The sequence below is a fragment of the Notolepis coatsorum genome (assembly GCF_963971535.1).
Source record: "Notolepis coatsorum genome assembly, chromosome: 4".
In the NCBI taxonomy this organism is placed as follows: Eukaryota; Metazoa; Chordata; class Actinopteri; order Aulopiformes; family Paralepididae; genus Notolepis; species Notolepis coatsorum.
The window spans coordinates 75,990,825-76,013,075 of record NC_140168.1 but is presented as its reverse complement, the minus strand read 5'-3'; the positions used below and the strand labels follow the sequence as shown (position 1 = coordinate 76,013,075).

Sequence of the window (22,251 nt, the reverse complement as noted above, 5' to 3'; positions counted from 1 at the left end):
TGTGTGTGTGTGTGTGTGTGTGTGTGTGTGTGTGTGTGTGTGTGTGTGTGTGTGTGTGTGTGTGTGTGTGTGTGTGTGTGTGTGTGTGTGTGTGTGTGTGTGTGTGTGTGTGTGTGTGTGTGTGTGCACGAGGGAGAGTGATCGTAATGATGCTGGTGATTTATCGCAGGCATACATCCTCTTACTCTGCATGCTTGGCCTCTCTGTTTGTTTGCCTATTATCTGTTTGACGATAATGAATACAAATGTGCGTTGTGTTTTGCACTTAGCTTTCTGTCACACAAAGAATTCAAGTAATCTGTTCTAATTAGTAGACATTGCTAATGTGTGTGTGGCTGTGTTCTTCTGTATCGTTTCTGCGTGTGTGTGTGTGTGTGTGTGTGTGTGTGTGTGTGTTACAGGTGAGAGACACCAACCTGCCCAATAGGAGTCCCTTCCTCCTCAACCCTCCATTCCCAACCTACTTCACAGAGGAAGAGCTGCCTGAAGACCTGTACGATGACAACATGTTCATCCACTCAGACCCCTCGCTCAGCCTGGACTAACAAATGCACGAACACACGCACACGCACACACACACACGCACGCGCACACACACACACACACGGTGTATAGTATCCAGATCATTTAAGCAATAAACATTCATTCCTAGTAAGCCCTTGGGTCCCACTCATTATTCTGTGTGTGTGTTTCAAGTTTCTTTATTAGTTAAAAAATAAAAGTTGAGATCCAAGGCAGCTCTACAATTTAAAAATGCTGTTATTAATTGGCTTACATTATTTAGACATTTTTAAAATACCGACATGTTTCGGCCTACACATGGCCTTCTTCAGGGTGTTGTAACTGTGACAAAACAATACTGTGACTAAATAAAGAAAAAAGGAAAAAACAGAACTCTGGGAGAGACTAATTACAATGGGGGACAGCTGGTGCCAAATGAATGAAGGCACAGCACATTCTCAACTTGACATAGTTGGAAGACAATCCACTTATAAGCTATGTCTACGTTGAAGGAATATACAATAATACTAAATAGAAATAAGAAATTAGTATATTATATATGTATGTATATAATATATATACACACACACTCAAAATATTGTAACAACATAAGGAAATGAGTCAAAACAAACATAGAATAGATCAATAATAATATAAAGAATCAAAAACAACAATGTAAGAGCATTGAGTAATGAAAGACAAAAAATACTACTATATAATGTAACCTACTTGGCCTATAGAAGTGACAACATGTCCATAGTCATTTAAACCTGCAAAGAGGTGGCCTGTAGTCTATCAAAATACAATAAATAACAATGTATAAATACAATAAATAAATAAAGTGTTCTACTGGCCTATAAAAATGATACCATGTCTATAGAATAATTTAAACCTGGGAGTGAGGTGGCCTGTAGTCTATCGATCCAGCGACTTTCTTTCTGGTTTAGAATTTTGTCTATTTCCTCCCCTAGACGTTAGTGGAACACTGTCAATTCCGATAGCTGTAAATAAAACAGAGGTACTTTGGTGAACTTCATGAATATGTTTAGCCATTGCATAATCCATGTTGTTTGTTTTGATAGCATATTTATGATCTGCCAGTCGATCAAGTAGGCAACGTTTCGTACGACCAACATAAAAAGAGTCACATTTGTATATAAATAACATGTGTCGTTTGACAATTAATGAAAAAATCCTTTTGATCTTACCACCACATCGCATTGTTTGCAGTGACCACATCTATACGTTCCTATAGGAGGCTTTGGTAACCATGTAGATTTAACATCTGCCGGTAGATGGCTTCGTACTAATTTATCTCCGAGATTGGGGGCTCTCCTAAATGTACAGAGGGGCGGGTCAGGGAATATGTTAGACAGGGCCTCATTACATTGGATCAGGCTCCAATTCTTTTTAATTATATTGCGAACAGCAAGGGCCTTAGTACTATAAGTGGTAGAGAAAAACACCCTATCGGTGTTCTCTTTTAGTGTCTTTCTTTTTAAGAGAGAGTCGCGTTCTACAGTAGCGGCTTCAGATATAGCTGTTTTAAGAGTTATGTGTATAGCAACGTTCTCTCAAGCGATCATATATTTCTCCGCTCTTTTCTCTAAAATCAGCTTCACTGTCACAGATTCTACGTACTCTTTTAAATTGGCCGTAGGGAACATTGTTGATCAGATAGAGGGATGGAACCTCTCTGCATGTAAAATAGTATTTTTATGCGTTAACTTCCTGTACAACGACGTATGTAGGTCACCATTCAAATCTTTAGTGATTTCTAAGTCCAGAAAATGGATCTTATCAGGACTAAAATCTAGAGACAGTTTTATATTTGGGTTAGTGTTGTTCAAATAACTATGAAATGCTTTCAATTCATCAATAGTGCCTTTCCACCACATAATGATGTCATCTATATATCTGGCCCACCAGATGATCTTATCTTTAAATACGTTTTGAGTGTTGAACACATAGTCCTCCTCCCATTTCCCCATAAACAAGTCTGCATATGAAGGGCTAAAACATGCACCCATAGCACAGCCTTTTACCTGTCGATACATTTTGTCCTGAAATAAAAACACATTGTAAAGTAAATTTAGTTAGTTCGACCAAAAAATCTGTAGGGGGGTCCTGTGAGTCAGTGCGAGTATCTAAAAAGTGTCTCATGGCTGTCATGCCTTGGTCATGGGCAATACTGGTGTAAAGGGCTTCTACATCCATTGTCACCAAGTAAGTGCCTGGTCCAATATTACCTTGCTCTTTGATTTTATTGAGAACATCTGTAGTGTCCTGCAAATAAGCTGGAAGCGTTGGAAGTAGTGGCTTAATAAAAAAATTACGTATTTAGATATAGGTTCAGTTAGGCTATCGTTCCCTGAAATCACTGGTCTCCCTGGTGGTTCAGTAAGGCTCATGTATCTTGGACAATAAATAGAAGGAAGCCATACGAGGGTTATAATTGTTGTATAAGAACTTAAATTCTTGGTCAGAGATAAGGTTATCATCTTTCGACCTAACTAGGAAGTCTTTAAGTTCTTCTGCTAATATAGTTGACGGGTTAGAAGTAAGAGGGATATAAAAAGTAGTGTCCTGAAGTTGTCGGGACGCCTCCTTAACGTATTGTTCTACACCCCAAACCACTATGGCTCCTCCCTTGTCAGCTCTCTTAATGACAATATTTCTGTTATCTGAAAGTTCTTTGAGGGCATCTCGTTTGTTTTTAGTCCAATTATGGTGGACGTGTCTTGCTATTAGTTAATTTCTTTACTTCATAATTTACTTTTTTCTCTAATGTGCTCAACGTAGTATTATGTACTACTGGACAAAAATATGATTTAGGCTTAAAAGGAGTTTGTATACTATTTTGACTAACGGGTAAACACACTGTGGATTCTGCTTATACCATGCCTTAATGTATATAATAACGAAACAAGTCTGTTTTTTTATTCAAAGTCATTGGGGAGATTGGTAGGGGAGAAGGAGAGACACTTGGATAATACCTTGTTCTGCGCATCAGTAAGCTGTACGTCTGACAAGTTGATCACTACCTCTGTTGGCTCCGTGTGTGATATTTGCGATGCAGGTTTCTTTCTCCCCCTCCTCTTCCTCTGTTTTCCTTGTGGGGTGTCCGTGTATCCTTGTCTTTGCTCGTTAGAGATTGGTCTTACTCTTCTCCTAAAAAATCCACTCCGGGGTTCCTTCGTGGGGCATCAGAGTCTTCTTCTTCACTGGTGAAGTTGAAAGAGACAGTGCAGGGACGTGTGCGCTTGGGTTCGTGGAAGTGTTGAGCCTTGCGTCTATGCCATGGGTTGGCAGCCCCTGGTCTGTGCCATGAGTAAACATTGTTCTCTTTCAAATCTTTTTCATCCCGCTGGAATTTCCGGAGCTTATCTTGTTTGAGTGTCATTGCGAATTTGTTCAAATGTTCTGTCAATTTGATTTCAAGTGGAGCCTTTTCCAGGTCATTGTTCAGTGTATCCACCTTGTTCATTTCCTCAATTTCATGCTGAACAATCTGTCGATCTTTGGTAGCTTCTTCTATCAGTAGGAGCATTAAATCGGACAAGCATTTATTAAGAATAGCTTCCCATTTCTTTTTTAAATCAGTATTGTCCTTTGATCCAAATGAAGCGAATTTCTTGATTCTTAGGCCCCGTGGAATGTATCCTTTTCTCCATTAATCGGATAACGTGATAGAATTAAGGTCCAATTTAATGTCTTTCTCCTTGAGATATTTCAAGTCGGTAAAGATATCTTTAAGATCAGAGTTCATTGAGGTGTCAGCTTGTGCTCCATCAAGTAATGATGAGCTTATGATGATCCGTTTAACATCCTCATTAGAATAAGAAAATCTATTGGGTTCCATAGTTGAATCCAAGAGTTAAGTTTGTAAAAGATATAAAAATTACGCACTACACCCACCTCTCAAAGTTTACCCTGTGTGCTTGAATTTGATAAAAAAAAAAAAAGGGAGGATATGGAGAGGGCTTCAGCGTTCTTGTTTTGTTTCTGTAGGTGCTCTTTGGATTAAATCCGGGGTAGGATTCGTTATAGAAGAAAAGTGGAGATCCAAGGCAGCTCTACAATTTTAAAATGCCTTTATTAATTGGCTTACATTATTTAGAAATTTTTTAAATACCGTCATGTTTCGGCCTACACATGGCCTTTCTTCTATAACGAATCCTACCCCGGATTTAATCCAAAGAGCACCTACCGAAACAAAACAAGAACGCTGAAGCCCTCTCCATATCCTCTTTTTTTCTTTATTAGTTGTCATACAAAAATACAGAATACTTTTATATGAAATGCTTTTTCCTGTTCTGCTCCTGAGAGTGTGCTAGATACAAATAAAATGTGTGTGTGAGGGGGGGGGGGGGGGACGACGGACGGCATCAAGGTATCCCTGGGATGATCCCTTTTCATCCCTTCAATCCCTGAAACCATGGTAACCGCAAGCGATGACTATGATGTCACCAGAGGATCCTCCGGGGCGAACGAACGCCAGGAGGGAACAAGGGAGAGCGACGGATAAGAGGACGGAGTGATGGATGAAGGAAATTACTTAAAGTGGTGTAGGAGAGATGAGGCAGATAGAGGAAAAGACTGAGTACAGAGAGTAGATCGAGTGATTGAATACAGAGAGTAGATACTGTAGGTGTGGAGTTATAGAACACAGATACTGTAGGTGTGGAGTTATAGAATATAGATACTGTAGGTGTGGAGTGATAGAATATAGATACTGTAGGTGTGGAGTGATAGAGTAGATACTGTAGGTATGGAGTGATAGAACACAGAGTATATACTGTAGGTATGGAGTGATAGAACACAGAGTATATACTGTAGGTGTGGAGTGATAGAACACAGAGTAGATACTGTAGGTGTGGAGTGATAGAACACAGAGTATATACTGTAGGTGTGGAGTGATAGAACACAGAGTAGATACTGTAGGTGTGGAGTGATAGAACACAGAGTAGATACTGTAGGTATGGAGTGATAGAACACAGAGTATATACTGTAGGTGTGGAGTGATAGAATATAGAGTAGATACTGTAGGTGTGGAGTGATAGAATATAGAGTAGATACTGTAGGTGTGGAGTGATAGAATATAGAGTAGATACTGTAGGTATGGAGTGATAGAATATAGATACTGTAGGTGTGGAGTGATAGAATATAGAGTAGATACTGTAGGTGTGGAGTTATAGAACACAGATACTGTAGGTGTGGAGTTATAGAATATAGATACTGTAGGTGTGGAGTGATAGAATATAGAGTACTGTAGGTGTGGAGTGATAGAACACAGATAGTAGATACTGTAGGTGTGGAGTTATAGAACACAGAGAGTAGATACTGTAGGTATGGAGTGATAGAATATAGAGTAGATACTGTAGGTATGGAGTGATGGAATATAGAGTAGATACTGTAGGTATGGAGTGATATAATATAGAGTAGATACTGTAGGTATGGAGTGATGGAATATAGAGTAGATACTGTAGGTATGGAGTGATATAATATAGAGTAGATACTGTAGGTATGGAGTGATGGAATATAGAGTAGATACTGTAGGTATGGAGTGATATAATATAGAGTAGATACTGTAGGTATGGAGTGATGGAATATAGAGTAGATACTGTAGGTATGGAGTGATGGAATATAGAGTAGATACTGTAGGTATGGAGTGATAGAATATAGAGTAGATACTGTAGGTGTGGAGTTATAGAATATAGATACTGTAGGTGTGGAGTTATAGAATATAGATACTGTAGGTGTGGAGTGATAGAGTAGATACTGTAGGTATGGAGTGATAGAACACAGAGTATATACTGTAGGTATGGAGTGATAGAACACAGAGTATATACTGTAGGTATGGAGTGATAGAACACAGAGTATATACTGTAGGTGTGGAGTGATAGAACAGAGAGTAGATACTGTAGGTGTGGAGTGATAGAATATAGAGTAGATACTGTAGGTGTGGAGTTATAGAACACAGATACTGTAGGTGTGGAGTTATAGAATATAGATACTGTAGGTGTGGAGTTATAGAATATAGATACTGTAGGTGTGGAGTTATAGAACACAGAGTAGATACTGTAGGTGTGGAGTTATAGAACACAGAGTAGATACTGTAGGTGTGGAGTGATAGAATATAGAGTAGATACTGTAGGTGTGGAGTGATAGAATATAGAGTAGATACTGTAGGTGTGGAGTGATAGAATATAGAGTAGATACTGTAGGTGTGGAGTTATAGAACACAGATACTGTAGGTGTGGAGTGATAGAATATAGAGTAGATACTGTAGGTGTGGAGTGATGGAACACAGATACTGTAGGTATGGAGTGATAGAACACAGAGTAGATACTGTAGGTGTGGAGTGATAGAACACAGATACTGTAGGTGTGGAGTGATAGAATATAGAGTAGATACTGTAGGTGTGGAGTGATGGAACACAGATACTGTAGGTATGGAGTGATAGAACACAGAGTAGATACTGTAGGTATGGAGTGATAGAATACAGAGTAGATGCTGTAGGTGTGGAGTGATAGAACAGAGAGTAGATACTGTAGGTATGGAGTGATAGAATACAGAGTAGATACTGTAGGTGTGGAGTGATAGAACAGAGAGTAGATACTGTAGGTATGGAGTGATATAATATAGAGTAGGTATGAAGTGATAGAACACAGAGTAGATACTGTAGGTATGGAGTGATAGAACAGAGTAGATACTGTAGGTATGAAGTGATAGAACAGAGTAGATACTGTAGGTATGGAGTGATATAATATAGAGTAGGTATGAAGTGATAGAACACAGAGTAGATACTGTAGGTATGGAGTGATAGAACAGAGTAGATACTGTAGGTATGAAGTGATAGAACACAGAGTAGATACTGTAGGTATGGAGTGATAGAATACAGAGTAGATGCTGTAGGTGTGGAGTGATAGAACAGAGAGTAGATACTGTAGGTATGGAGTGATAGAATACAGAGTAGATACTGTAGGTGTGGAGTGATAGAACAGAGAGTAGATACTGTAGGTATGGAGTGATAGAACAGAGTAGATACTGTAGGTATGGAGTGATATAATATAGAGTAGGTATGAAGTGATAGAACACAGAGTAGATACTGTAGGTATGGAGTGATAGAATACAGAGTAGATACTGTAGGTGTGGAGTGATAGAACAGAGAGTAGATAATGTAGGTGTGGAGTGATAGAATATAGAGTAGATACTGTAGGTATGGAGTGATAGAACAGAGAGTAGATACTGTAGGTGTGGAGTGATTGAACGCACAGAGACGAGGCAGGTCTGTATGGAGTGATGGAGGGAGAGAAAGGAATGTTGTGGAGAGTGGATGGTTGGGAGAAGGCAGATCAATTCAAGTAAGTTCGAGTGAAGGAAAAGATGGATTGTATACAAACGGGAAGGACGGATCACACGCCGACGGAGTGATGTGAGGAGGACGAACGCTGAACACAGTGCAGGCAGACTGGAATGGGGCAGACAGGATGAACAGGAAGGGTGGGATGCAGGGGAGTGAGAGGACGCACAGAAGAAAAGGATGAAGAGAGGGAGGGAGGAAGAGATGTGGGCTGACAAAGGTTGACATTTGTGTATAAGAGGATAAATGAGGACATTAATGTTGCAACAGGAACCGCTGTGCGATTAACTGGGAGAGAGAGGGAGGGGTTTTAAAGGCCCACTCCACAATTCAAACGTAAGCAAATCGCTGCTGTCGGGACAAAACCTCATAACTCCATTTTTTTATTTTTTTTATTATTATATAAATCAACTCCGTAGATCATCCTCCATATGTGTGTGTGGGTTTTACAACGTTTAAACAATGGGAAAGCATTAAACCGATCATCTGTCTAAACCTCCTAACTCTATTCACCCTCAAATCTGTGTTAGTTTTTTTTCATCTGCTGAAAAGTTGGGTTTTTGGAGTTATGAGGTTTTGTCCCGACAGCAGCGAAATGTGCATGTAGCCCCACTGCCACAAGTAGAAAATGGGTATGGTGGACACATTTTCATCCTCTAGCTGACTAAGTAGTAAAATATATATCCTGATATATGATGTGTTGGATTGGGGCTTTAAAGAGAAAGAAAACTCTGTGGGAGATGTCATAATTGTATGTTTTATGTTGTAACTATAAAACAACCTTGCACATGCACACACACACACGCATACATAACCATGTTTTCATACCTTATGGTGACATTCCATTGGCTTACATTAATTCCATAACTATAACCAAGTCATGCCTAACCATAGCCTTACCCTAACTATCTAACCTATAGCCAAAACCCCTAACCCTAGAATAGCCCCTTGTTATTGTGGGGGCCGACCAACGTTCCCACAAGGACAGAACAATATATATCATATATATTGTTTTCCTTTCTTGTGGGGACATACGCTCCCCACAATGATATGAAAACAAGGACACACGCACGCACGCACACACACACATACACACACACGCACGCAAACAAACAAACAAACAAGAAACTTCCTGAACCGCATCCGCTCATGGTTTAGAAACAGAGCAAATTGCACCCAACATCAATGGTCTCCCCTAATTAGGCACACAACAACACAAGCTCCTCACACAGGAAACAACGACGCAGAGGAAGACCGATGCGGGAGGAGGAGGAGATAGTTGCTCTGTCATTAAATGGAGATATGTGGGAGTCATGTTGGTGCAGTTTGTGACAAACGACGCCCTGCTCCCAGCTCTCCGCGGCTCAGCGCTCCAGTGCGCGGCAGCAGGGCCCTTTGAAATGCTAATGAGACCGCTTGAAACTGGTGCTCTGTTGTCTGTGGAGGCTGCAGTGCATCATGTGGGCCCCCTGTGGGGGTGCAGGATGGAGAGAGGGAGAATAGATGGAGAGGGATAGAGGGAGTTTAGATGGAGAGGGGAGGAGGGAGAGAGTAGATGGAGAGGGATGGAGGGAGAGATTGAGTGTACATGTGGAGGTAGAGGAGAGAGTATAGAGGATGGAGAGGAGGGAGAGGGAGTGTAGATGGAGAAGGAGAGGGAGTGTATAGGGAGGGAGAGGGAGTGTAGATGGAGAAGGAGAGGGAGTGTATAGAGCAGGGGTGTCAAACTCATTTTCACAGAGGGCCACATCAGCATTATGGTTGCCCTCAAAGGGCCAAAGACCGTATAAATGTTAATGTAATGTAAAAATAATTGTAGCTACACATTTACATATTGTTAAACATGGTGTTTCTGTATTTATTACTTATTCAAGTTATACATATTGCATATTCATTTGCATAAATGTAAAAATATATGTTAGCTTATGTTATTTTAACAAATAATTTTAGTTTATCAGAACCCCATATTACTCCACCAATCAATGATCAAACCATTCAAGTAAATAACAAAGAAGAATATCATCAAATACAAGCTATGACATTAAGTTTGTTCAAAACCTTTTTGTCACAGTCAAGAGGGGCAGAACTAACAACTGTGAGCTGCAAAGAACACGTGGGACAGATGTAGCAGATGTTACAAAAACAAATGGCTGCACACAACCTTGCAGAGGCCATACATCCAACTAATGGAAGATAGTTTAATTAACTTTAATTAACAGATTGCAGAATGGGTACAGTACAGTACAGCTCAATACACACAATTGTTAAGGGGATGCAGACCAGAGAAAGACTTTCGACTTGTTTACATCAGGGTCCCCCATTTTCAATTCGTAATGAAATTGCTATTATGTGTCTGCATGAACACACAACTGTAACTGTACTCAAAAATAACAAAATAAGGGTTGTCTCAGTTCACAACTATATTGGTCAAGTTTTGGGTGCATGGGACTTGTTTGCGTCCCTACAGCTTCTTATTCAATTGAGCGAGATGCTCGGTTATGTCACAGCCAGTTTGCATCTGACAGTTCAGACAATATTTCTTCAACCCTTTGTTACCTATTCCGCCTGGATCTTTTTTGTATTTTGGGCTGTAAAATTGTCAAAGAATGTCTGAGGAGTAAGTGCTTTTGGCTTTTTTCCTTTGTTACCTCAGATGTTCAACATACATGTATGTGTAAGAATGTGTAATAACTAAGGCTGTCAAAGTTAAAGCTTTATTAACGCATTAACCCACAATTATTTTAACACTGCTAAAAAAGATTTTTTTTTATTTTTTTTTTACCTGAGCTCTTGGGGGGCCACATCAAATGACGTGGCGGGCCGGATTTGGCCCGCGGGCCGTGAGTTTGACACCTATGGTATAGAGTATAGAGAGGGAGGGAGACTGGGAGAGGGAGTGTAGATGGAGAGGGGAGTGTAGATGGAGAGGGGATTGTAGATGGAGAGAAGGGAGAGAGTGGATGGGGGAGAGGGAAGGGGTGGAGAAGATGGGATGAATGGAGGGAGAGGGTTTGGAAGAGGAGGAGATGGATTATTTTTTCTTACCTCATGTTTTTATCCACATCTGTCTGTACATATCTGTATATAATCCTTTTTACATTTCTGTAATAATAATAATAATAATAATAATAATAATAGATTGGATTTGTAATGCACTTTTTGTTCGCTGGGATCCCAAAGTGCTACACTACAGGGTTAAAACATAGTTAAAACAAATTGAAATAAAATAGTTATTAGTAAAACAAATAAAATAAAATACAGAATAAAAGTAAGATAAAAATAGAACATAGTTAATTAAAAACATAGTATAAACAGACAATTTAATAACAACAGCGCAATAAAATTAAAATAAAAAGCTAACAGTCAAAGGCCTTTTTGAATAGGTAGGTTTTCAGGCCTGCTTTAAAAGAGTCCAGGCTCTGTGGTGCCCTCAGCTGGATGGGGAGGCTGTTCCACAGGCGTGGTGCAGCCATGCAGAAGGCTCGGTCACCCATGGTGCAGAGCCGGGTATTGGGGACGTGTAGATACTATATTATCTATATCTGTACATATCCCTTACCTAATATTACTATTATGCGGCCAATCAGTATGACTACAACCATAGTGTCTTTATACCAGTATCACTCACTATACATATGAATACTACAACACTGTACATACCGGTACATCTGATTAGCACTATACTCAGTAGTACTAATTTATATATTTTATACCCACTTTTATTTTGCACTCTGGTTGGATGCCAAACTTCTTTTCGTTGTACTGTACTTGTGCTGTATGATGCCAATACATTTTAAGTATTTTTACTCAAGTACTGTACTTAAGTAAAATGTTCAGCTACTTGTACTTTACGTGACTATTTGCATATTTAATATTGTACTTTTTACTCCACTACATGTATCTGAACCCATCAGTTACTAGATACTTTGAAGACATTTGAAAATATTTGAAGCCTGTCAATTTCAAGGGGATGTAATCAGAGCAGCATAACTGGACCACATACCACTTTAACACAACCTTTAATCAAAGCAGCATAAGTGAACCACATACCACTTTAACACAACCTTTAATCAAAGCAGCATAAGTGGACCACATACCACTTTAACATAACATATAGAGGTCAATGGATCGAGAATTGAATGCTCCCAAGCACTGGAAGACACAAACGTCATGTAGAATGCATACTTTGAATGGATGACTTTGACTTTTACCAGAGTACTCGTTTATCTGGGTATTTCTACTTTTACTTAAGTAAAGGAACTGTGTACTTCTTCCACCACTGGCCACATCATAAAAAATTGCCCTCTGTTTAAAATATGTCATAAGAGGCCAGCAATATCCTGCACAGGAAACCTTTTGAACTTTTAAAACAACCCTTTTACCCTCTGAGGGCCCTCCCCCAGCTAGGAGAAGGAGGGGGGGATGGATGGATGGAGAGAGAGGATGGTGTACAGTAGGAGAGGAGGGGAGGGAAAGAGGGGTGGGGGAGATGAGAGAGAGAGAGGTGCTTGTCAAAACAGGAGGAAACAGAAAAGAAGAAGAAGCCTTTAGCCTAGTTTTGTAGCGTGATGGTCTTTCCCGCATGAGCCTCGAGGCTCTCGCTCTCTCCAAGTACGGATTGAAAGTTAAGATGTTATTAACGGACACTAGAACAAAAGTGGATCAGAAAAGGCTTCCTGTTGTGTAGCACTTCCTGTCCATCCCCGGGGCGCTTCCTTCATCTAAGCGCAGATAGAAAGAGATGGATGAAGCGCGAGAACAGAGCTCTGGTTATGTAACCTAATGTTCATCTTTGTCCACAGCGCTCACGCTCGACCAAGCACACTTCCAGCCAGGGTCATTTTGTGGACACGGTTTTAGGCCCAAGCCATTGCATCGGTAGGTTTGTCAAAAAGAGCAGCTGAACCCCTGACAGACTCTTGAGTCGGGGTCAGCTCCTGGCCAGTGAGTCAGAGAGCAGGAATGTAGTACGATCACCTCTTTGACCTGGCAATCGATACAAGGAATACTTTCACAAATGTTGGCAAATGGCTGCATTTATATAGCGCTTTTATCCAAAGTGCTTTACAATTTGTTCCTCACATTTTACCCATTCACACACCAACGGCAGAGCCAACCATGCAAGGTGCCAACCTACTCATCGGGAGCAGTTAGGGGTCAAGTGTCTTGCTCAAGGACACTTCGACACGCTGCCCCGGGAGGAGCTGGAATCGAACTGAGAACCTTCAAATTACCAGACGACTGCTCTACCTCCCAAGCTACTGTCGCCTCTCCCCAGCTAATCTTCAAAATGTGGTGACGGGTAATGTATCTTCTCAATGATTCTATGTTATAGCTATATGCTCGTTCTCTAATGTATAGTGGAATAGCTTACTCTGCTCGTTGTATTTCCCGTTAAAGTAACAGTTCATTCAAATATGGTCCGTTGGAAATCACGTGGAGGCGGAGACAGCGCTGCGGGTGAAAACGGTTCTGACCGTTGTTTTATTGGAATATCCAACAGCTTAAATTATCTGGTTCACAGCATCAATTATTTTCTATCTCTAATCAGCTTTTCCCGGAGGGCTTCTTAGTGGCGTCTCTTATTCTCGAACTGGTGGGGTGGATTCTCCGTCTCTGCTTCTCCGTTCTCTCTGCGTCTCGGTGTCTCCGTGTCTCTGTCTCACCTCCATCATTCAACCTGTAGGTTTTATAGAGAAGAGAGAACCCCCCCCCGCCCTTGCGCCATCCAGTGCCGTCACCCCAGAGAGCCTGCTTTCCTATTGGCTAGAAGGTCTCCCCTCTCAGTGATTTGGGTCTTGCGAAACAGCGTTACAAGGTGACCTTACAGAGGGGATATGAACTAGTTTCCTTTTAGAATGATTTACCCAAGTGTCCCTGAATGCGACCCTCATACAGATGGAAATATAGTACCCACTCAACCTAACAGTGGGTATCACAGAATGGCCTGTTTGGTCTGCTTAGCTAAAGTAAACAGAACTCGGGTGTTGGCCTTCAGGCCGTCACTTCTTGACTTAAAAGTTAGTTATTGGGCGCACCATCCCTGTTCGTTGTGGAGGAAGATGTGTCATCTGTTTGCCATTTGATCTGTTCTTATTTTTATGGCACTCTGGGCTTTTTCCTATAGCTGCTAGGTGAAGGGTGAAGGGTTGCACTATTAGCTTTTGACTGAATTCTCCTGTGGCCTTTTCCAGAAACCGCTAGATGATTTTGATCCCTCCTGTAATGCTTATACGGGTCATTTTGATCAATTTAATTTACGACAATCCCTTCTCTGAGGGGTCTACCCTCATTATGTAACCAGTAAATTTCAAAATCAAAATGATATAATATTTCCATAAAATATAAACAATTTTTTTTTTTTTTAAATCCAAAAATCCAAAAAATTCCAAAATTCCACTTACCTCTTCTTCTTGCACAGTTATACACATTATCAGTTATTATTATGACATCCAGTCTAGGTCCGTCTCTTTATACAAAAAGATGATCGTACCATTCTCAGCTTATTTCGTTTAAGACTATACATTATCCATGTAATTACCAAATATGTCTATTTTGTGTAATGGACTCTGCAAGAAAAGATTTACCTCACACCAATATAAGACTAACAGTTCTAATAAAACACGAAGGAGACTTAAACCATAAACATATAAACACTGAATTTCTCCTTCGCAAAAGATTTTCTGAGGTCTATTTCCTCTTAGCTGCAATTCTACCAGTTATCCTCACTGAAACCTCTGAGGTCTATTGATAACCCTTTTTGGCCGTGTCTCTTCCGTTGCATTTGCGCTAATCGCTCTCTCCTCCAGCGTCCTTGGTTCCGCTGTTGGTACTCCGCCAAAATCCACAGAGGAAAAATCATCATTTTCCAATTCCAATTCATGATCTCCTCTGTCTGGCTCCTGCAAAAATCCTTCATTTCCCCTAGAGGGACCATCATGTTCGCCTCTGTCTGGTTCCCCATAATCGTCTTCATTTTCCCCTTCGTCGTGCCTTTCCTCCTGTTCTTGATCAATGAACAGGGGTTCGGATTCCAATTCTTGCCCATCTTGCAGGGCTTTTACGCAATGCGAAAGGTGAAACCACATTGAAGATCCTTTTACCTGTAGAGCTCTTTCCGTAGCTCTTACGACCTCGTACGGTCCTTCCCGCCGTGCGCCATACCACTTGCGTCTGAACACTTTGACATAAACGTAGTCCCCTGGTACTATCTGGGGAACATTCCGCCTATCCTCCTCCTCCTCTGTCTCTCGTTTACTAGAGACATAATCATAGATTGCCCCGTGGAGCTTTGACATGTACTTCACGTACTCACGCATCTCGTGGTCTAGAATATCCAAACTCGGACCTTTTCCTGCTGCGCGCAATCCGGGCACAACCATACATCGGCCAAACAACATTTCGTGCGGAGTTAAACGCAGGCCCCGGATCTCGCTAGATCTACAAGCCATCAATGCTAACGGTAACGCGCTCAGCCAGCTTAGACCGGTGTGTTGACAGATCTTAACCAATTTGTTCTTAAGTACCCCGTTCATGCGTTCCACAGCCCCCTGGCTCTGAGGGTGGTAAACGGACCCGAAACGCTGTTTTATCCCCATCTGTTGGAGTACTAAACGTACAGTTTTGTCTACAAACTCTTTTCCATTTTCTGACGCGATTCTATCGGGAATTCCGTAACGGCTTACTATCTCACGGCATAAGAACTTAGCCACTGAGGCAGCATCCTTATGTTTAGTCGCGCAAGCCTCCACCCACTTTGAAAATCGACACACCACGACAAGAATGTACCTTTTTTGGTTAATCGGTTTTATCATGTCTACATAGTCAATCACAAGTTCTCTCATTGGGCCATTTGGGGTGGGGATGTGTCCCGGAGACACAACGATCCCTCTGCATGCATTGTTCTTCAAGCAAATTGCACATCTACTTATTACACAATCAATCTGCCGTAGCAGGTTTGGCGCCCAAAACCCATACTCTTCTATTTTTCTACTCACCTCTCTCCGGTGTGCATGACAGAACTCATGCGCAGTTTGGATCAGCAGTCCGACCAGGCCCGTTGGTGCAACCACAAGTCCTTCATGGTTCCGCCACAAACCTGCCCCATCCCGACTAGCCCCTCTTGCTGACCAGAGATTTCTCTCCACCTGACTCGCCTCTTCCTGAAAGGTCAAAACATCTTTGTAAGTAATCTTATCTTCCAACTCGACCTCATGTGTGATAACCAATACCTTACCTGCTCTGTCCGCACCTGTCACTTGCTTGGCAGCGACATCTGCCATGTTGTTACCTCTGGTCACCTTAGACTCATCAGACTGATGGGCAGCACATTTGATAATCGCAATTCGTTTGGGTTTCATTATTGCTTCCAACAAATTGGTTATCTGACTACAGTGTCTTATGGCGGTACCATCTGCTCTCTTAAAACCTCGCCCTTTCCACACCGCTCCGTAGAGAAAACTGATATTTTGTGCGTAGCTGCTATCAGTAAAGATATTAACCGTCTTGCCTTCTGCCATTTTGCACGCTTCAGTCAGAGCGACTAGTTCCGCCAGCTGAGCTGAACAGGGTTGTGTCAAGGCTTCGGCCTTTGCTACGACAAACCCATCACCTTGTGATTTTACTACAGAGTAACCTGCTTTTAGGTCCTCTCCAACTCTGTAACATGAGCCGTCTGTCCATAGTTCCAAATCAGGACTGCTAAACGGGAAAGCCTGCAAGTCAGCTCTAAGTCTGGAGTACCTCTCAGCTGCCGCCACACAGTCGTGAGGTTCTCCATCCTCAGGCTTAGGAAGGGTCTGCGCTGGGTTCACTATGGAACACCTAGTCAAAGTAACATCTTCCTGTTCCAAAATCCTGTAATAATATTTCAGACGGGGTATCGTTAGTGCAGATTTACCAGATTCCAACAAATTTTGGATCGCATGTCCTACCATAATATTGACTGGATACCCCATCATGATACTTGCAGCTTTCTCGTACATCAGGAAGACTCCGGCGCAATCTCGGTAGCACGGAGGCATTCCCATTTCCACCTCTGACTAGGCGATGGAGTAGTATCCTATTGGTTGTGGATGGATCCCCACTCCGGTGTTTTGTGCCAGTACTGCGCATGCATACCTCTGATCTGAAGAGGAAGAGACATACAGTATGAACTGCTTGGTATAATCAGGCAAAGTCAAGGCCGGGGCAGCTAACATACGGGTCTTTATGGTCTCAAATGCCCTCAGGCCCTCCTCAGTCCAGGTTACTTTAGCACTCAATTTATCATTTCCGCAAACTTTTATCATAGCTCTTAAAGGCCCTACTAGTTCTGTCGTAGTACTCCGGCTTCTAGAAGTCCTTTGATTTGTGGCTCGATTCCGGCCACCGCTTTTTCCTTCAGTGGGTACTGACTTTTCCAGGGCAGGGTTGCTCCTGGTCTAAGCTCCACCCTCACTGGTTGAGCAGATTTGATCAGTCCAATGTCGGTGCTATGTTTCGACCACAGCACTTCTGGTATGGCCCCCATCATCTCCTCCTGGAGGCTCAATTTCTGGGGGGTGTCTTCTACTGTCTCCTGTGACAGCTGCACCGTCTGGGGACGTCCCATCCCTGTGCCTTGAATCATTATCTTGACGAACCGCTTGTCCGGGCTTATCCATATGAGTCGGTTTTCCTTCATCTGTTCGAACTTTATTTCTTCTGCCTCTTTCATCATCATTCCGATGTGTTGTTGGTCGCACGAGTCGGTCACTTTCAGAGTCACGTGGGGAACGCTGTCTGTGATCTCGTGTTCCTTTTGCAGATAGTTGCTCCGTGCAAGCCGTATTGCTGCTCCTTGGGGACCCATCACTATGCTGGTGGCGTTGAGCTGCACCTCCTCTGGTTGATTTCTCAGCCACTCCTCGGCTTGTCTTTCATCCGCATCTCTGTAGTACTGTAGAGTGCAATGGTATGGTGTCTCTGGGTTCTTTGCAGCTGGCATATTGGCGGTGATGAATGTCTCCCATTCCAACGCTGGTCCGAGCAATTCCTGGCTTAGGTTCCCCAACCAGTATACTTCCGGTGGTCGGGGGTCCGTCCTTTGCATCATTTGATAGTATTGGTCTTCTGGGACGTCGATTACACAACCATCAGGCGTGCATAGAATGTTCATCCCCAGCATACCAAGGCCGTCCCTGCCCAGTAAGCCGATGGGTGCGGTGTCGGAGACCAAGATGGAAACAGTCGCCTCTTTGCCTCTGTACTTCAGGGTGACAGGTTCTGTCACTGGAATCAGCTTTTTTATTCCCTCAAATCCAATGGTCCGTACATATCGACCGGACATGGGCAGGTGTGTCGCATCTTTAAGTTGGACCACAGTGTACGCCGCCCCGGTGTCTGCCATCATCCTGACAGATTTATTATTCACCGCTACGTGCACTATTGGTTCCTCCCTTAAGTGTGACAATGACAGCTGGCACCCCCCCATTGAACTATCTGGGCCTCGTCAGAACATCTGTTCCGGCCCCCTGGATGGATTTACTGGGCCCATGTTCTGTTGCTGGTTCTGGTCTTGGGTCTGGCCTTGGTCTTGGGTCTGGTATTGGTTTTGGGTCTGGTATTGGTTCGGTCCGTACCACTGATCCTGGAGTCGGCCGTTTCCTCCTCGGCCACCTCCTCTGTTATTTCCTCGACCCCTGGGGCTGGCTCGCCACCCTTTGTCACAGTATCGGGCAAGATGGCCGAGTTCTCCACAAGTCCAGCACTCAACCGATGCCGGCCATCCAGACGATCCTCCTCTTGGACGTCCATTCCCTCCTCGGGGCTGCCAGTTCGATCCCCGCTGATTCTGTTGTTGTATGGGTGCCGGTGCTTCCTGTTTTGTGGGCTGTGCTGTTTCCTGGTTGTTCAGTTGTCCGCTATTCCCCGTTTCGGCTCTGGGCTGTGTGGATTGTACCATGGCTTGGAGGTACTCTACCACCTTGATTGCCTCGACAGGCTGTTGATACATGAGCTTTCGCTGACTTGCCGTTTCTTTGTCTTTGGCCTGTTGCTCCTTCTTCCTGTGCAGCTCCACTTGATGGCTCACGTTCTCCATGTATGCATCTAAAGGAAGGCTTCCCAGGCATACCACTTCGTTCAGTTTTTGTCTCACCTCGCTGGAGAGGCCCTTCTGTATTTTTTCTCTTAGCATCGCCTCTCCCATTGGATTTTGTGCGGGGTCTTGGCCAGTCATGTCTCTCCAGGTGGCGTAGGCCTTTGCCACATACTCTCTGGGGGGGTATCAGGTCCCAACGCACCAATGTGGATCTTGTCTGGATGCATCAGGGTTTGATAGGTCTCCCGCAGGACCCGCCACAGTGCTCCTCGGTGAGCGGCGAAGAGGTCCTGGTCGTGGGCTCCAGACACTACATACCGCACCATGGCAGCCTTGGTTAGTAGTTCTTCCATGCCAGCGACTCCTACTTTGTGAGAGAGTAGTCGCTTGACATCGCCGATAGCCAGCTGTTGGCCTACCATTATTTCCTCCAGCTTGGCAATCCATGGAAAAGCCCCATTCTGGAGGGAGGGCAACTTCTCCGATATTTGGGACATGTCTGAAGCATTCCATGGCTGGTACTCCAATCCCTGATGTCTTATCATCAAGGGTTGTATGTTGACCGTAGGCTCTCGGGTACTGGATCTGGTCACTCTTTTTTCTTCCGACCTTTTCAACGCTTTGATTTCATCCTTTGCTTTTGTTATTTGTTCTTCCAATTCTTGTCGTGCTGTGGTGCCCCTTCTCCAGCGTTCGGCGCTTGCTCGGTATCCCTCGGACTCAGTGTCTTGGTCATCGTGGTAGGACTGTATCTGTGCTTCCATCTCTCGGTTTTCCTTACTCATTCCATGATGTCGTTGCTTTAATTCCTCCATGGTAGCCGTCAGTTTCAGCAGCTGGTCTCTTTCTTCGAGGGTAGGTGCGGGCACGGAGAGTGGTGTAGTGAATTTTGGAGCAGGTAACCTCTTCGGCGTCACTTCTCTGAGGGGTCTCTTTCTTCTCTCCTCTTCCTCTCGTTCTCTGTCTTTCTCCTGGTACCTGTTCGGGGGCTCCCATGTCTGTTCCTCGTCCTCTGTGTCTTCCCAGTATTTGTGGGTTGCGGGGGGAGAGGGCCGGCGACGGCTGGGAGCTTGTCTTGACTTCTCCTGGGGATAGTCTCTTCTGTGGCTGAGACTCCTGTCGTATAGACTATCTATTTGGTCGTCTAACTCCCTAATGTCGTCGCTTCGGCGTCCCTCTCCTTCCGCCCAGAGAATTTCTTTCTTTGCGGCAGTGAGCGGTTCATGTTTGCATCGATGTCTCTCTTCGTCTCGATATCTCTCCGCCGCCCTGGGATAAGGAATACTGTGGGACTGAACGTCTCGCTCCCTTCTTCTCTCCCCCTCTGTTTCGTCTGCTTCAGGCGTTAGGGTGATTGTTGTCACTGCCCGTCCCATCTCTGTTCTACGGCCACTATTGTTGGTTATCTCGTATTGGCTATCCATGTCTATCATAGGCAGGATAGGGTAGATTGGTTCCTTATTCCTGCTGGCATAAGGTGGAGGTGCTATATTTACCTCAGTTGCTCTTTGGGAGGTGACTATTGTCCTTTTAGGGGCCTGGGGAGTGATCAGGATGGGAGCTAGCTCCTCTGTCGGCAGGGCCTCCTTATTGACAGTTGAACTGTCCTCAACCATACTCTTCCTTCTCTCAGCTTCCCGAGCGAATTTTGATAAGGCGTCCATTTCTTGCATGCGTTTTTTCCCTCTGATTGTCATCTTTCCCACTTTTTCCTCCCCCCTTCTATATGTCCTAATTAGAGCATGCAGATCTGATATTATTTCTAAATCAAAAGAGCCCTCAATAGGCCAGGGTTTGGTGATGTGTGGCCATCTTTTATTCCATTTCTTTGATAATTCAATAAGTCTTTCCACATAGTAAGGATTGTCCTCTGTGTAAGGATTATTTTTAGCAAGCACTTGTATCGGGTTATCCTCCATCCAACCAATTGGTGTACTCACATCTTTATTTGCCTCCGTTGTCATTTTTCTATATGCGTTTCTTCTTCTCATGTACTAGAGGTTTTTAATTCCTCTTTCTGTGTCCTATTTTATTTTTAAAAATGGTAGCAGGCAAGAGTGATCTTTGTATTCCCTGTCTAAGTGTAGGTGTCTATGCTTTTTGTGACTATCTCCTACTCGAACAACCGCTAACGGTACTTGTAGCCCTGTCTATTCTCTTCTTTCCCTTTTCACTGGTGATCTGTAGTCTTACCTGACTTGCGGTGCCCTCGTTGCCTGGCAGAACTGCTGAAAAATAGAGCACAAAATACAACAGTTCTTTTTAATTTTTCAACTGGAATTTCACTTTACTCCGTTTTTTCAGTATGAATATATCTTCTATCTAATATTCATACCACATCTAATTTTTGAGAGATTTTTTATCAACAGTATGAATAATCCTTTACTTAATTCATACAATCTTTTCAAATTTTTGAGAGATGTTGTGATTGACAGTGGTGTTTGCGTTTCCGGTGTCTACTCCCTTATTTCCGCTTCTATGTTGATCCCTCCTTCGTTGAATTTCCGCTTTCCGATGTTTTCCCCGTGGTCCCGCTCCAATATTCTGTTTCACCTCGAAAATCACAAATTTTTTGATTAGTGTCACCATCTTGATTACACATTTCATTCAATCATCATGTTTCCATTTTTCAATACTACTTCCCCCCAGTGGACACTTGTCCTCCTCAGACACGTGTCCACTAACATTTGTTTTTACGCACCTTCCGACATCACTCCCTGCACGCCGCGAGGCCCCACCCTCCGTTTTCCGAAGCGTCCATTACAGACTCCCCACAGAGGACAGGATAACCTCACCACAGGTACAAGGTAGTTAACGCCCAGGCACCCCACCTTGTCACTAACCCCAGGAAGCCCAGTGCCCTGCTAAACGGTCATGCATAACCGTACAGACTCAGCACCAGACCCCAGGGACCTAACAACTCTCAACCCATTCCTTCTCCGTGTACCTACTATGGAAACAAAAACTCATTCACAAAAACAACATTACCTTTATAATATCCCCAGGCACGTCCCCCCAGCACCATACCCCCCTGCACACCCCATCCCCCACCCATCGACCCAGACTGTCCAGCAGTCCAGATAAAAAAATGACAGACAGGGCGTACTCATGGTACCTCGGCACCAACGGAACGCCCACCTCCGCTCGGCCCCCTTCGTCATCCTCCTCTACCGCCATTATCTTAGTCATAACAGGTGCAGCCGAGCGGAGTGACTTCTCCACCGCCGGACCGGCTGCGCAGAGAGTCCTAATCAGACACCCAAAGCATGCTCTAATCACCGACACACACACAACCAATACCACAAATATCACCACTGCATAG

The 22,251-nt window shown here is 43.4% G+C and overlaps 1 protein-coding gene across 1 annotated transcript in view; it reads left to right on the top strand.

Annotated features, from left to right (window-relative positions):
- The window catches only part of mrpl3 (mitochondrial ribosomal protein L3), a 44,846-nt gene extending 43,189 nt beyond the window's left edge, over positions 1-1,657 (top strand). The window contains exon 10 of the mRNA XM_084313508.1: positions 402-1,657. Within this exon, the coding sequence (XP_084169634.1) occupies positions 402-545 (144 nt within the window). The 3' untranslated portion in view covers positions 546-1,657. The remainder of the gene's footprint in view (positions 1-401) is intronic.
- Positions 1,658-22,251: the final 20,594 nt, after the last annotated feature.